Source organism: Mchenga conophoros, linkage group LG5 (assembly GCF_057382185.1).
Source record: "Mchenga conophoros isolate Kocher_MC1m ecotype Shallow Benthic linkage group LG5, M_conophoros_male_GT1.1, whole genome shotgun sequence".
Lineage (NCBI taxonomy): Eukaryota > Metazoa > Chordata > Actinopteri > Cichliformes > Cichlidae > Mchenga > Mchenga conophoros.
Genome location: NC_140530.1, coordinates 22,600,162 through 22,614,690, shown reverse-complemented (window position 1 = coordinate 22,614,690; position 14,529 = coordinate 22,600,162). Strand labels below are relative to the sequence as shown.

Sequence of the window (14,529 nt, the reverse complement as noted above, 5' to 3'; positions counted from 1 at the left end):
ATTCACTCTTCCCAGTCTGGTGCAGGTCTACAATACTTTTCCTGGTGTCCTTCGAAAGCTCTTTGGTCTTGGCCATGGCGGAGTTTGGAGTCTGACTGTTTGAGGCTGTGGACAGGTGTCTTTTATACACTGCAAAAATGGCTAGTCTATATTTAGGAAAAAAATACTACATTTGATACAAAAAGCACTGAAAACAAGTGAAATTATCTGTCCATGCAGCAAGTTTATTTTACTTAATAAGAAATCTTGAAATAAGATTTTTTAATCCAGAAATAAAAGAACACATTTGAGAATTGAAGAGGGTTAAAATAAGCTTTAAAGAGCTCAATTTAAGATAAAATTACTTGATATCAAGTCCCAAATATTAGTTAAATATGCTAAATTACAGTCTTTTTTTATGTTTTGAATTCTTACTTGCAGCAAACGAATGCACTGCAACGAGAAAAATAGTTCTAATACTATGAAAAACTACTCAATATTAGTGAAATATGATTAATTTGTTTCTTGATTCAGGTTGGCTTATCTTAAAATAGAGCCGAATCAATATTAAATCCAGGCAAAAAAACCTTAAAACAGACCTTTTTCCTACTCCTTGGCTTCTACTGAAATCACAACCAGGACAAGAGTGATATGCCAACATTTATTTCTCTCATGAGAACAAAATCCTTTTTTTAAAACAAAATAGGGCTGCTGCACAATCCCTAAAAGTCTAAATCAACCCTTTAAAAGGCCTAAACACAGAAAAAAAATTACAGTTTTGGCCTTAAACTTTTGTGACAGTCACATAGTCTCACAATGTTATAAATAATGGCATTACTGACTTAAAACTTTACATGCCTCAGGTAAAGTGTCACTAAGAAAAAAAAACAACAACTTTCATTTGTAAAGCATCTTAAGTAAAGCCGTTTCTCAGGACATTGCTAGGCAAATTAGGAACAAAGTTGTACAAACGTACTACAAAACTAAACAAACTGCAAATGACCTGATAAAATCCTGCTTGGTATTCACCTATTTTTCAAAGAACGACTTCCACTCAGCTATTGCTTTCTTATATGCACTAGTGGCATCTTGATCATGGATGGCATCAGTGATTACCTCAGTTTGTATGACAGAGAGGACCGTTGCAACACATTTTGGGTATGTTAAGTGCAAGGTGTAGTAATATGCCATCAACACCAACATTCCTTCCCAGAAATCCTCCAAGGAGAGAGTGGTCACTGGTATGTTTCCTACAGCAACAATGCTGGTTGTTCCATCAAAAAGCAGCACTGGGGAGGAGAGAGGCCGCTTCTCCAGGTATAGCATTGCATCTTCACCTGGCTAGAAGAAGCACAAAAAAAGGACAAATTCTTCAAGATTTTAAATGAAAGGGTTGCTGTGCATCCAAACAGCTTAAGACACAAATAGCAATATCAAGAGTTTAGAATGCTCCAACTGATTTACTGTTGGAATAGAAGAAATAAATATAAAATATCTGACTTACATAAATATGAAATTTTGGAAATGTATTAATTCTGAGCATGAATTTTCTCTAATTTGCAGCATTTTTATCATGTCTATTTGTGCTTTTTTTCTCATTTGTTTTTTAAAACAATTTCTTTTAACTTTGTTACATATTCTAGTTTTTGAAGGCCTTTTTAAATATATCATTTTACTGCTTCTACTTGTATCCTAACTGCAATGTGCTTTTGCTCTGTGCTGCCTCTCTGGAGTAGGTTTTGAATAACAATTAAGAAATCCTGAATAAGGAGTAATTTAATCCCTGCTGAATTGAACTTCGACCTACTCTTATTAAGCAGGAAAAGCAAAATAATAATATTAATAATAACAATACAAGTAAATGGAGTACAAGTTACAGTGGCTGGTATTGCAGCTGTTCTCACCTTGAGGATATGAAGGAGAGCCTCACTGGCACTTCCCAGCCGCTTTGGTGGTGTAGTTTTTGAAGGAAAAAGAGATGGAAGTGCATTGAAGAGAGTGACAGTAAAATCCACTGTGAACAGAGAAAAGTATCTCAACAAAGCAATCCGAACATATCTGATGTGTGGATTTAATGTATGAAAAGGCCACTTACCTCCACGTACATCCAAGGGGAGAGGAGGTTTCAGGACCTTCTTCCAAATGCCATAGAACTGCACTTTCGAACAAAACTCTGCCCATCGACCCTTCATTTGATCTATGTATTTGCAGTTGGAGCCACCAATGATGCGACGCAGTTCATCCATCGCCTATGACAAAGTTGTGCTCAGTTAGTCAAGAACTAACTAAACATATCCAGAGAAAGCAAGGAATTTAACTGAAGGTAGTTGAACTTACATTTTGTATGTCTTTGAAGCACGGGTATGCTTCAAATATTTTTCTGGGCCTGTCTTCTTCCCTTGTAATATCTGCGTCAATAAAAGTTCGTCTGGCCTCAAACTCCAGGTCCAAAATTTGAGCAACGTCACTTTGGTTGGGTTTTGCATTGGGTTTCCTGTACATGTTGCTCAAGGTTTTGTAATGTCTTGCCTGCATCTTCAGGCTGTCATGGTCTGCTAGGGAAAGCAAAGAGCAATTGTAAGACATGGTGTAACTAGACTTCACAAAATTCAGATTTTTCTAATCAGTCATTTCTAGTTGCATGGTTGTTTTTAAGTATAATATTTCTGAGAATTAATGTTTAGGTTAAATATGTTTGAGTAATGAACTGACCCTATATGTCCTGATCATTTCCCTTTGTGTCCTTTTCTTATAATGATCATGGATTTATGTTAATTGTTAGTTTGAACAGAATCAAATATTAAAACGACAGTTTAAGATGCCCGTGAATAAAACTGTGGTGAAAATAAGGTAAAGGTTGTTTACTGTGTATATCGTTCACATCAGTGTGAACAGTGATTATGAGCTGATGGATAAAAATATTTTAGGTAATTTGATCTATGACAGAAACACTGTGATAAGGCATGATAGATGTGACCAGCATGAGGATTTACATGTGTAAATAATCAGCACTGAGTAACACCCATTACAACACAAAGTGTTAAAATACTTACTATGGCTAACTGGCAAACTGGAATGAGGGATCTATCATATGTTGATTTTACACACCAACTCGAGTTAATGCCAAACCACTATGATTTATGGAATAAACACTTAGAACGGGGTTCATTGCTGCAACCATATTTTGGAAAGAGCTGTAAGAGGAACCACAGTCAGACAGAGGTAGATAAGGGTGATGGTGGACTTACCAACAACATCATCTGGAGGTGCAGTTGAAGGACCTATATCAGCCCTGGGTGCAGAGCATGAGGCTGACTTGGATAATAGTGGTAAAGCCAGGGTAGTATTGTTTGACGTAGTTGGTACAGTGGAGGGTAGCGGCAATTGGGATTCTTTCTCTGAGGAAAAAACAGAAGATGAACAGAATGTAATAACAGGGAATAGCTAGAAAGTTAAGGAAAATACTCAACACTGTATAAATCTTGTGATGCACTCTGAACAGAAAACTGAGGGCAGGTGGTCTCTTTGAAGTTTTAGATGTCCAAAAGTCATTAGTACAGCAGACCAAAGTACACACCTGCATTTGAGTTATCCTCACTGAGGTCATCATTGCTCTCAAGAAGTATGGTATAGTCACTTGAACCACTTGCTTCACCACTTAGGTCACCTTCAGTCCCGTTGTCTGTGTCATCTGAGCTGAAAAGAGTCTTCCTGGGCCTGCCTCGTTGTGGCATGGAGCCCTGCCTCTTCCTTGGAGACTTCATATTTTGGAGTCGTTTGTACAGTTTGGTGTAGATGGTCAGCTGTGGTAAAATAATATATATTTGTACATTCTTTTTTTTATCTCGCTCAATTTTAGATATTGTAGTGAGTAAAGAATGACTTACGTATGGCATGTGTGTGTCAGCATCACGTAACATGGGGTAATAGTCGACAATCTTCTGTGACATTGCTCTCATTTCGAGTTTGGAGGGGTATGTTACTTCTTTCCCCATGGGACTAGCACGGAGGATTGCAACCATGCTGGTGACGGTGTTCCTTACAAGTCTGCAACATAGCTCCTTCGACATCCTACAGTCCTTTTCCTTTCCACTGTGGAGCAATGCAAAGTACTGACTGCGCACCATGTCCAACTCTGAATCTGTATACACCACATACTCTGGTGGGTCTGGCATTTTCATTTTTTTGTCAGCAGTGTAGGAAATGGGAGTGGAAGTTTGAGGCTGACATTGTGACACATCAAAGCCTAAGGGGTTACTCTCGCTTCGATGGAAAGTGTTGGCATCTTGGTCAGTACTCTTAAACTATAACAGTTGTGGGATATAAACAAAAATACACAATTAGGCAAATTAATGCTAGACAATATGGACAGTAATCATCTTCTTAGTGGTATAATGTGTATTTACCTTTTGGCTGATAAAATCCCAAATCTTCTTTCTACGGAAGAAATTTTCATGGCCCGGAAAAAGATCCTTTAGGTCATCCCGGGTAAAGCTCCTCAAAGTTTCCTCATCAATATTCGCAGCTGTAAAAGAGAAAAACAACTTCAAAAGTGATATTTATTTCTCTTTTCCTGGGCGTGGCTTATTACATATTGAGGTCATTTTTTTTGTCAATAAATGTATTTTAGCAATAAGTAATATTAACAGGATAAAATGTCAAACTTAAAACAGTTTATCAAATATTTGGGAATGCAATAAAACTATTTTTGGCTGTCTTCAAGAATGATGTTCCAAGTCTATTTTGGCAAAGACAGCTCAAGGCTATAATGTGGATAAAGTTCAGAGTAGAGTGCAATCCTAGCTCCAAGTTTCAGAAATGATGCTAACAGATGCTAAGGCTGCTTAGCTAACGTACCAAAATAACTGAAAAATAAGACTTACCCTGCAACACAGACAGTATGGCATCGTCAAAGTTGTCCATGCCGTGACAGCAGTTCTCTAGTTCGGTTCCAAAGCCTCCACTCACAGTACCTGGAAATATCCTACGGCTTAAATAAGAACATTTAGCTAAAGTTAACACATTAGCTAGATTGCTAACTAGCAGCCCTCACAAAACACGACTTTATCTTAATAACACCGTTGTACCATAGTATTTTTCAAATCAACTTAATGTTACCAACCTTAAATTACTGTTCACTTTGTTTAGATAAATAATTTTGATCTTCCTAACGGTCCTGATGGTTAACAAAGCAGGGGAAAAGAGTTTGTCCCGCGTGAAAGTAACGTCACGACAGGAACTGAGAATGCGCATGCAGAAAATTATTTATATTTAATTTTTTTAAGTAAAAAAAAAGAAAATAAAAATATAAATTCAGTCTTAAACACTTATTGCCTAAAAATAAATATAACTGATGTAATTTAAACCTGAAAAATTGGATAATTAAGGATGCATATATTTTTAAAATTGCCTACCTTTCCCATGGTCCCACACTCTCATCTGTGGCCTTCAGTGGAGAGCGGTAAAGTAAAGCTGCATTGCTACAGCGCGAAAACAGTTCACCATGGCGCTCTGGAGATGTATGATCTGTTTTATCTTTGTTTCTTTAACTCTGAAGGTGCTCCTTAGCCACATAAATGCAGCTCATGGTCGAAGGCAGGATTTTTGGGTTTACTGTGGAATAGATGGCTGTGAACAAGATTTCAGAGTTTTTAACTCATTCTTTCGCCACATTAAACGGACGCACCCTCTGTATTTGACGAATGGAAGCCCACCAAGAGGATGGAGGATCCCCCCAACATCCCACTCTTTAGGATCGGAAAATTTTGGTGTTTCAGTCTTTGCCAACTGTAGTACTGCAACAACAACCAGCACCGTGGAAATATCAACTGGTGGATCTTTGGCTGAAGTGCAGGAGCCTCAGGTTGTTGACAGCCCGATCACGGTAAGTGTTAAACTAAATAAAATGTAGTGTGGCTTCTGATGACAAATTTAGCTATGTCTAACTCCTCGTATTTGGTCCTATATTACTTTTAATCATTTTCTCCATTTTTAATCAAGAGAAATTTAACGAGATCTCGCGATATTATACCGCTAGATATTGTTCTTCAAACTGTTACAAGCGATTTCCACCATGGTTGGATTTTAAATCACAATTTCATCCTGCAGGATGAAATGAAAAACAAATAAACAGAATAGCAGTTCAGTGTAGATAGTACAGGCTATGCTGCAGCCGGAGAAGGCACACACTCTGCGGCTGGCATGTCTCCTGGTGAAGTTTGCATCAAAGACACTCTCAGCGCGTTTAAATCGTTCAATGTGACAGCAATTTGGGTATCTCGTAGGAATTACAGTTTCAGGTAAGACACAGAGTATTTGGAAGCACTGTAAAAAAATCTGTTGGCTAGAAATACTGCCAAAACATGGATAAGAATGATTTTTTTTTGAAAATTAAATAAATTAATAAATGCATACAATAAAATATATCCATATACTAATACTAACATAAATTCTAAGTGCAAATCTAAATTACGTGATTTAAAAATACATAAATAATTTAATAAATACAACAAACATGTAAAGAAACTAATATCTAAGTGCGAACAAAAATTCATTATTTAAAAAGATAAAATCTCATTCTCATGAATCCAATCCCTAGCCTCATCAAAACAATGGACAACCCCTTTTTTATTGTTTCTTTGTCTTTGATTTCTTTTCCATTTTTTTTCTTTATTCCAAAGAATGAATATTATATTATCTTATATTATATTGAATATTCACAACTGTAACACTAATCACTGTCATGCACTTTGTTTTTTAATGGACCAATCATTAGGTGTAACTGATTATACCTGTTATGTAAGAATTTCTATAATTGGCCAGGAGTTTGGACTAACTTTGTTTTTCTGCTCTAAAGGAAGAAGCTGTTGCTAAAACATCCTTTACCAGACACGATATTACCAGATCTGCTGCAGCTTTTGCTATCAGTGTTCAAGAACAGTGCCACTTATCACAGGTATGTTATAGTCTTAATGGATCAATACATTACATAAGGCAATCAATGTCTTACTTGTTCATAATGGAATTCAGATTTTTTTTTTTAATATAAATGCAGAATAAGTTACTTTTGTTTCAAATGTTTTCACAGAGAACGGTCAAACATATCATCTCAGGAGTGCAACAGTATCAGGCTGTTCTTTTGGATACGCTCAAGGAAAGAATGAAGACAGTGTTTGAAGATAATGCCGAGGGAACCACTCAGCTTCAAGATGAGGCTTTGGCTACATTTGATAAATTCATGGATCCTTTCTCCACCATTGCATATGGACAGTGTAGAGCCATAGGGGAAATGTTCTGTCCAGTCAACGCCGAGGAAGTAGTAGTATCCCAGAAGATATGTTGGGTAAAGCAAGGTCTTTCAAGGGTCATGTCCTTAAGGAACAAAAGTTTTTACTATGTACCATTAATTGAAAGTCTAAAGCAGTTAATGACTAATGAGAGAATCTTTACCATGTTGAACACTGCACCACAAAGAAGCAGAGAGGGATTCTTCTATGATTTTAGAGACGGATCCCTCTTTACATCTCACCCCTTGTTTTCTCAGAGGCCAAATGCATTGCAATTAATACTGTACACAGATGAAATTGAAATATGTAACCCCTTAGGGTCCCATGCTTCTGCAAACAAATTGGTCATGTTTTATTATACTTTAGGAAATATTGATCCAAAATTTAGGTCAAAGTTAGCTGCAATACGACTTCTTGCTATTGCTAAAGCAAGTGACATTTCTCAGTGGGGTATTGATGTTGTACTGAAAAGAATACTTCAAGATCTATCACTGCTTTACAATGGTGTAAGGATTGAAATGTCAAATGGTGAAATTGAATTGTTTGGTGCTGTTATAGCCATTTGCGGAGACACGCTAGCCCAGCATGAGATTGCTGGCTTTAAAGAAGGGATTGGTTTTGCTTATAGCAAATGTAGACACTGTGAATGCAACTTTGATGATATGCAAAGTGTTTTTGAGGAGAAGAAGTTTGTTCAAAGAACTCTGGAGAAACATATCAGGCAGTGTTTTGAAATAGATAAAGCAAGCACAGATTTATTGAAAGCGTCCCTCAAAACTACTTATGGAATTAATAGAAGAAGCAGACTAGTTGATGTTCCTGCATTTGACCTGATCAAACAAACTCCACAGGACATAATGCATGTTATTTTTGAAGGTGTTGCATCAATGGAAGTTAAATTTGTATTAAAACACCTAATTCTCTCAGGACAATTGGAATTAGACAAGTTTAATTCAGACATTCAAAATTTTCCTTACTCACCTCTTGAAATACGGGATAAACCATGTCCTATTAGCTTTGGCACTTTAGCGGCTAACGACAACAAATTGAAACAGTCTTGTGGACAGATGCTAATTCTTTTAAAAATATTACTTTTTCTTTTGTATGGTGTGGAGAGTGAGTATGTTGTATTTATTAGAAAGTTAATTATGATAGTTCAAATAGTTCTTGCTCCCATTATTTCTTTACAAACTGTATTGCAACTGAGAAATATGATTGAAGAACACCTGTATCAGTTCAAGCAACTTTTTCCCGAAGCCAATATAATACCTAAGCAACATTATATGTTGCATCTTCCCAGTCAAATCTTATCCCTTGGACCTTTAATAAGGAGTATGTGCATGCGCTTTGAGGCAAAGCACTCCTATTTTAAACAGTGGGCTTCTAAGTTAAATTTTAAAAATGTTTGTAAATCCCTAGCAAACCACAATCAATTTCTTGAGTGTTGTCAAAATGAAATAGGCACTGAACATCCTATTTTTGCGAAAGAAAAGGAATCCGGGCCAGTATCAGCTGTTAAAAATAATGAATATGTTAGGAAAAAAATTAAAGAATTTTTTGGAATAGATGTCATGCAGTCTGTTGTCTCAGTGAAATGGTATGTTCTAAATGGCAATAAATACATTGCTGGGAAGTCCATGATTATTGCAGATGTGGATGGCACTTTCCCTGTGTTTGGACTGATAAAGGATATCTTTTTGATTGACTCATCTTTTATTGCTTTTGAGTACCAACGCTATGAAACTTTGAATTTAAATGAAGACTTATTGGCATATGAAGTAACTGTGCCCATTGTTGCTCAAGCTACAGAATTAGCCCATGAGCTCATTGATTACACTTCATACTTTTCTATTAGTTTTAAGGACAGTGTGTTTGTTCCAATCAAATACAGTCTTTCTGATATTATTTCCCATAGAAATCACCCTTAAGATTAGGGTTGCACCAAGTATTGGCTTAGTGTAGTTTGTGATGATATAAGTTGACAGTCATTAAATGTTCCCTAAACCAATGTCAATGTTGTACCACATAATGCTGGCATGCTGGGACAAACAGCTGTCTTTGAAATGTGATTTGTATCATAAATTGTGGTTAATTTTTTTCCCTTATATGTACAACTTTGAAGTCAGACATGATTTTGAATAAATAATATTTTCAACAGATGCCTTGTGTGAATTTCCTAAATCAAGCAAATTGAGTTTGTCACTCTATCTTGAAACAAGTGATATTTTGAGAGACATCTGGTGAGAGACCTAATGTAGGCTATTTTAAGAGTTATTCTTCCCATTTCTGGATTTCTGTACTAATATAGACACAATTATATGGTTATTCTCGATTTAAGTTTATTATCTAAAATCCAGACTTAGAAACAAGTAAATCCTTTTTAAAACAAGGCAAATAATCTGGCCTGTCTAAAAATAAGATTTTAAATCATGGCAAGCACCAGATAATTTGCAGTGTACAGATGATGGGTTCAAACAGGTGCCATTCATACAGGTAACGAGTGGGGGACAGAAAAGCTTCTTACAGAAGACGTTACAGGTCTGTGAGAGCCAGAGATTTTCCTTGTTTGAGGTGACCAAATACTTATTTTCCACCGTAATTTACGAATAAATTCTTTACAAATCCTACCATGTGGATTCATGGATTTTTTTTTCACATTCTGTCTCTCACAGTTGAAGTGTACATCTGGTGCAAATTACTGACCTCTGTCATCATTTTAAGTGGTGGAACTTGCACAATCGGTGGCTGACTAAATACTTTTTTGCCCCACTGTACTTGACTTGATCAGTATCCTTTTGTTTATTGCCCAAAAAGTGTTTAGATTTAGTAACGTAAAAGCATTAGTTAAACAAGACTGTAGTTTCTAATAATACTTAAGCAAATTCTGAAAACATGTCACTAAACAGTGGTTTCGTTGATATAATGACAGAATACATAATAGAATTATTAAAATGAAATAATTAGGTTAGCTTAACATAAGGTAAGTACATACACTTCATATAAAAAGTTTAAATATAAGCATGATCATTTCATCTGATATTAACATGACATCACCATAAAGACATGAATCAAATTCACAAAAACAATATTTTACAGTCATGTTAATGTAAAAATAAAAATTCTGCAATTATAACACAGGAAACTGATGCTGATTAAACATAACTTTATTGTACAAAGTCAATTTACATTATGTTAATTTAATAGGTATATTTTTTTTCAGTATACCTTCGTCCATATTGGTCTATATTGGTCCATATTGGTCCATAGTTGTTACACTCCGATGGTGTCACCCTTCAAGTGCAGGAACTACACAGTTCAAGAACTGTGATGCCATCAGGGCCAGTGGGGTTTAGTGTTTTTTTCCAGCTAACCGGGGCAGAAGTCACAGCCAAGTAGGGGTGTGAGGGTATGTGTTTGTCGGGGCAGGAGAAAGCAGCAGAGGGCTGTGAAATGAACCTGAGGAAGAAACTGCTCAGCTCATTGGCTGCCCACTAGTTGTCTGTCTGTCACGTTGCTTGGGTTGTCTTGCTTCAGAAGCCAGTGTTTCTTGAGGAGGAAAACTTGTTTATTGGCTTTTTACTTTTGAAAGTGTTGGTTAGATTACTTAAGAGTGGCCTTACAGGCTGCCCACCCAGTCAGAGGTCAGGAAAACTACTGATACTGTTGTTTTAAGATTTCATTTTTTCTTATTTTATAAATATATATATTTTTTCCAGATTGACAAGAGTTACATATAGGTAGGCTGCTTGTATCTACCGCTGACCTGGTATACACTCACCAGCTGTCTCACATCCACCCACAGCAATGAATGACTCACCACTGCAAGAGTGGGATTTTTACCCAGAACTAACGGATAAATTGTTTAACTGACCAGAGTGGAGTCATATAGTCTTTACACTTGTCAGATCCTGTCCTTAGGAAGTATCCATTCCAGAAATGCGCAATTCCCCCAAAAGCTTCATATCAGGAAGTAGAAGATAAATCCAGGTACTGTCAATACCTTTTTTGGCTCTAGTTCTTCTTGAGTTCAAGTTCCTATATAAAACATTTCTGCTTAAGTTATTTGGGTTGCCTGACGGTTGTTCCTGTTGCTGATGTCTACATTACTAATGTCTATCACAGCTGGGATGGCAGATGAGTTTGCAATATGAACCTAAAAGCAGACAAGGGAGAGATGGAACTGAATCTTAACAAAAAGCGAACCATTTATTAAGCTGAAAAAACATTGTATTGTATTGTATTGTATTGTATTGTATTGTATCTTTATTTCAGACATATACAGAAAAAAACCCCAATATATACACAACTGCAGATACTTGCATTTACAAATACGAATATATATGTAAATACACACACACACGTATGTGCTCAGATAAAACAAAAAATAAAATAAAATAAAACAAAATCTAAATGACATGAAATGACAATTATTAGGTCTGAAATGGAATAGGAAGAAGTATAACATACTTATTAATCCCTACCCCATGCTCAACATTTTATTGAGATGAACACATGAGCACAAAACATGGCACAGGGAACAGAGGCAAAAACTAAAACCTATACTGGGAATAACTAGGAATGACTCTGACAACTATGACAAGAAAAACATGAACATGAATCCGAGCAGGTGCATGCGAGAAACTGTGACGAAAAAGCATGAAAATGAAACATGGACATGGGGTAACCTGATGTGACGTGGAGGGAGAAAAACAGATGACCCGACACTGAAGAGAGGAAGACAGAGGACTTAAATACACAGAAGGGAAATGTGGGAAATGGAAATACCTGGGGACAGATTGGGGAGACATGGAGCACAAAGAAAGGCAAATGGGAACAGATAAGGAAGATGAAGGCACAGCCATAAGTTAAACGTTCAACGTAGAGCACAAAACAGACTAGACAAAAGACAGGAAAAGACTCATGAATACGGGGACAAGCATAAACTAGAATAACACTCAACTAAACCCTAACTGAACACTAACACAAGAACTTAACATTATTGTAATCTTACATAAGAAGATCAAGAACGTAAACTAAACACTGGGTGGCAGACACAGCCCCTGATAATGTCTACGTTTTGAACAGAACAGCTATGAGTCTGTCTGGAACTCTAACAGAAGGATTATCACGATGATAGAGAGAGCCGTCTAACATCTGTCCAAATCTCCTCATGTGTTCAATTGGACTGAGATCTGTTGACTTTGAAGGCCATATGCCTCCTTCATCAAAGGCAGCAAGTGGATCCAAATCATGCTGGTAAAAATCCAAAAAGTATCACAAACCCAATAGATGCTCTCACTGTGAAGCTTAAACATTCTGGTATTTCCCTTGGTACATCACACCTCCAAAGAGCTCCAGATTATTTCAATTAAAATGCAATAAAAAAAATAAATTCTGATTCTTCCCAGCAAAGGCATGAGGAGCTGAGGTGGTTGTCCATTCTGAGAAGTACTACCTATACGACAGGATGAAGACTTTTTAACACTACATTTAGAGGTTGGAGTGGGTTCATTTGAAAGAATGATTTCATTTTAATGGATTCGATAGACATTTCATCAGAATGAGCTTCTTTCAGCCAATCTTGTACAGATAATTCGCCTTTTCAGATAGATATTTCCTCCCTGACCTCACTATTAGGCACATTTGTAGAAGCAGTGGTCTATTTTTCTATTTTCAAATCACGATCTGTACGCTGACTGTGTTTATAAATCTATGAAAAAATTGTTGCCATAGCGCTATACCAAATAGTGATATCAAAGTCAGCACATTTTTCTCTCTTGAGAGTTTTGCGTCAGTAGTCATAGTTTGTGAACGACACGATGGTTGCAAATGGGCCCTAATTACCAGACCGAGTCTAAGGTTCAGGTCAATTAGTTGTCCTTCCTTTAATAAACAAAATGGTAAAAAAAAATCTCATAGAAACATTTAATGACTCCAAAACTTTAGTGTATCATTGATCATCATTAGTTTGGAAATTTAATGCATTTTGAAATATTTATCTGTTTCCTGTAATCACGCTGTTTATTACTATAACAAGTATACATGCCAGGATAATATGGACACTTTAAGAATAATCTACCCACATCAATCCTTTTTGAAACCCCAGATGCACAATAAACATGCACAGTGTTTGCAAAGCAGATTTGCCATGTAGTAAGAAGGTCAGAACAACTGTAAATCATCATGATTTTGTCATATACCATTAATTTGAGTTAATGGTTAATATTTAAGCATATTTAATTTGAGTACGTATAGAACATCATTTCTATACGTACGCAGAAGTTTACATTTATTCTTGATCAGTCAGACCTGTCCTTGGGGACTGTGTGGGCACATAGTGACGAGTCTCAATCACTCCATCCTCGCTCACTGCTGGGTCACTCTCTTGTCAGGGTGAGACACAATTAGTCCTTTCTATTGTCTGGATTTCGGTGACACTAGCAAACCCCTGTCACGACTCTGCTTAAGTTCAGAAGGGGTCAAAATTAATGAGAAATACACATTTTCCACACACAATAGTTGCAGCCGTGATTGTACCATCAGGATGATACAGGTCTAAACCATTAAAAGAGGCTCAGGATCATTGTTATGTACATTTATGAAGTGTGAACTGTTACACAGCTGGTGAAGCCATCTGCATTTGTTATGTAAAAATGGATTTGTAGCTGTTGTATAATAGAAACCAACGTTACGTCTTATGAAAACAGAGTGAAACGTAAACACCTGCGTGGGTGTGCAGGACCTTTAATTCACAAGCTATACTTTGTGTTACACCTGTGCAAGCAGCAGATGTATAGAAATGAACTAGTAAGTAACTCCAAGCTGGCCTCTTTACACCACTGGATGCACCAACAAAGTCATTTTATTTATTTATTTTTTCAGGAAAGTAAAAGTGACCCTGCTGTCACCCGACATGGTCGGGTTAGAAGGTGGGAAAAAGAAAGAGAGGAAGGAAGCAAGGGTGGGAGAGTGGAGTGAAAGGGTAAAAAACAAGAGTGAGAGGAAAAAGAAAAGTATAGTAAACAAAATCATCAGGTGTGTGTGTGTGTGTGTGTGTGTGTGTGTGTGTGTGGGGTTTCTGGAGAGGATAAGACATCAAAGTAATGGCAGCCTAAAATAAATGCTAAGAAAGAAGCAACAGTTATGACAGAGCTGTCTCTGCCACCCTATGACTTCCAGATATTGAACTTTTGGACTCCTTTGGGAAAATACCATCATTCAATAAATGCCAAATAAACAGTCAAGTAACTCTGCTCTGCGTTCA

At 36.7% G+C, this 14,529-nt stretch overlaps 2 protein-coding genes and 1 long non-coding RNA gene across 6 annotated transcripts in view; 2 read left to right on the top strand and 1 right to left on the bottom strand.

The window, feature by feature from the left end:
• The window catches only part of LOC146574537 (uncharacterized), a 51,350-nt gene that overhangs the window by 4,701 nt on the left and 32,120 nt on the right, over window positions 1–14,529 (top strand). The window lies entirely within an intron of this gene.
• On the bottom strand, window positions 627–5,932 carry LOC146574539 (uncharacterized). 4 transcript variants are annotated; one of them, XM_085274282.1, is made up of 10 exons: window positions 5,394–5,932; window positions 4,863–4,969; window positions 4,386–4,504; window positions 3,867–4,283; window positions 3,557–3,782; window positions 3,228–3,377; window positions 2,317–2,534; window positions 2,075–2,228; window positions 1,884–1,993; window positions 627–1,320 (listed from the first exon to the last, which is right to left on the bottom strand). In XM_085274282.1, the coding sequence occupies exons 2-10, from the start codon at window positions 4,900–4,902 to the stop codon at window positions 1,009–1,011; spliced, it is 1,746 nt and encodes a 581-aa protein (XP_085130408.1). In that variant the 5' UTR covers window positions 4,903–4,969; window positions 5,394–5,932; the 3' UTR covers window positions 627–1,008. The 4 variants fall into 4 exon arrangements, with proteins under 4 accessions (XP_085130408.1, XP_085130406.1, XP_085130407.1 ...); XM_085274280.1 differs by lacking the exon at window positions 5,394–5,932 and adding an exon at window positions 5,102–5,256; XM_085274281.1 differs by lacking the exon at window positions 5,394–5,932 and adding an exon at window positions 5,102–5,256 and having other exon boundaries at window positions 2,317–2,531.
• LOC146574538 (uncharacterized) lies at window positions 5,407–9,424 on the top strand. Its single transcript, XM_085274279.1, has 3 exons — window positions 5,407–5,863; window positions 6,836–6,934; window positions 7,067–9,424. Exons 1-3 carry the CDS (start codon window positions 5,483–5,485, stop codon window positions 9,191–9,193), a joined length of 2,607 nt encoding a protein of 868 aa, XP_085130405.1. The 5' UTR covers window positions 5,407–5,482; the 3' UTR covers window positions 9,194–9,424.

What these genes read in the sequence shown, in the direction of transcription:
- LOC146574539 (XM_085274280.1), bottom strand. Translation starts at nt 5,232, where the DNA reads ATGCGCATTCTCAGTTCCTGTCGTGACGTTACTTTCACGCGGGACAAA. An exon ending in AAAGTGAACAGTAATTTAAG is followed by an intron (nt 4,970 to 5,101) that starts GTTGGTAACATT and finishes TTCTTATTTAAG; the next exon opens with CCGTAGGATATTTCCAGGTA. An exon ending in GGGATTTTATCAGCCAAAAG is followed by an intron (nt 4,284 to 4,385) that starts GTAAATACACAT and finishes CAACTGTTATAG; the next exon opens with TTTAAGAGTACTGACCAAGA.
- LOC146574538 (XM_085274279.1), top strand. Translation starts at nt 5,483, where the DNA reads ATGGCGCTCTGGAGATGTATGATCTGTTTTATCTTTGTTTCTTTAACT. An exon ending in TTGTTGACAGCCCGATCACG is followed by an intron (nt 5,864 to 6,835) that starts GTAAGTGTTAAA and finishes TCTGCTCTAAAG; the next exon opens with GAAGAAGCTGTTGCTAAAAC. An exon ending in AACAGTGCCACTTATCACAG is followed by an intron (nt 6,935 to 7,066) that starts GTATGTTATAGT and finishes ATGTTTTCACAG; the next exon opens with AGAACGGTCAAACATATCAT.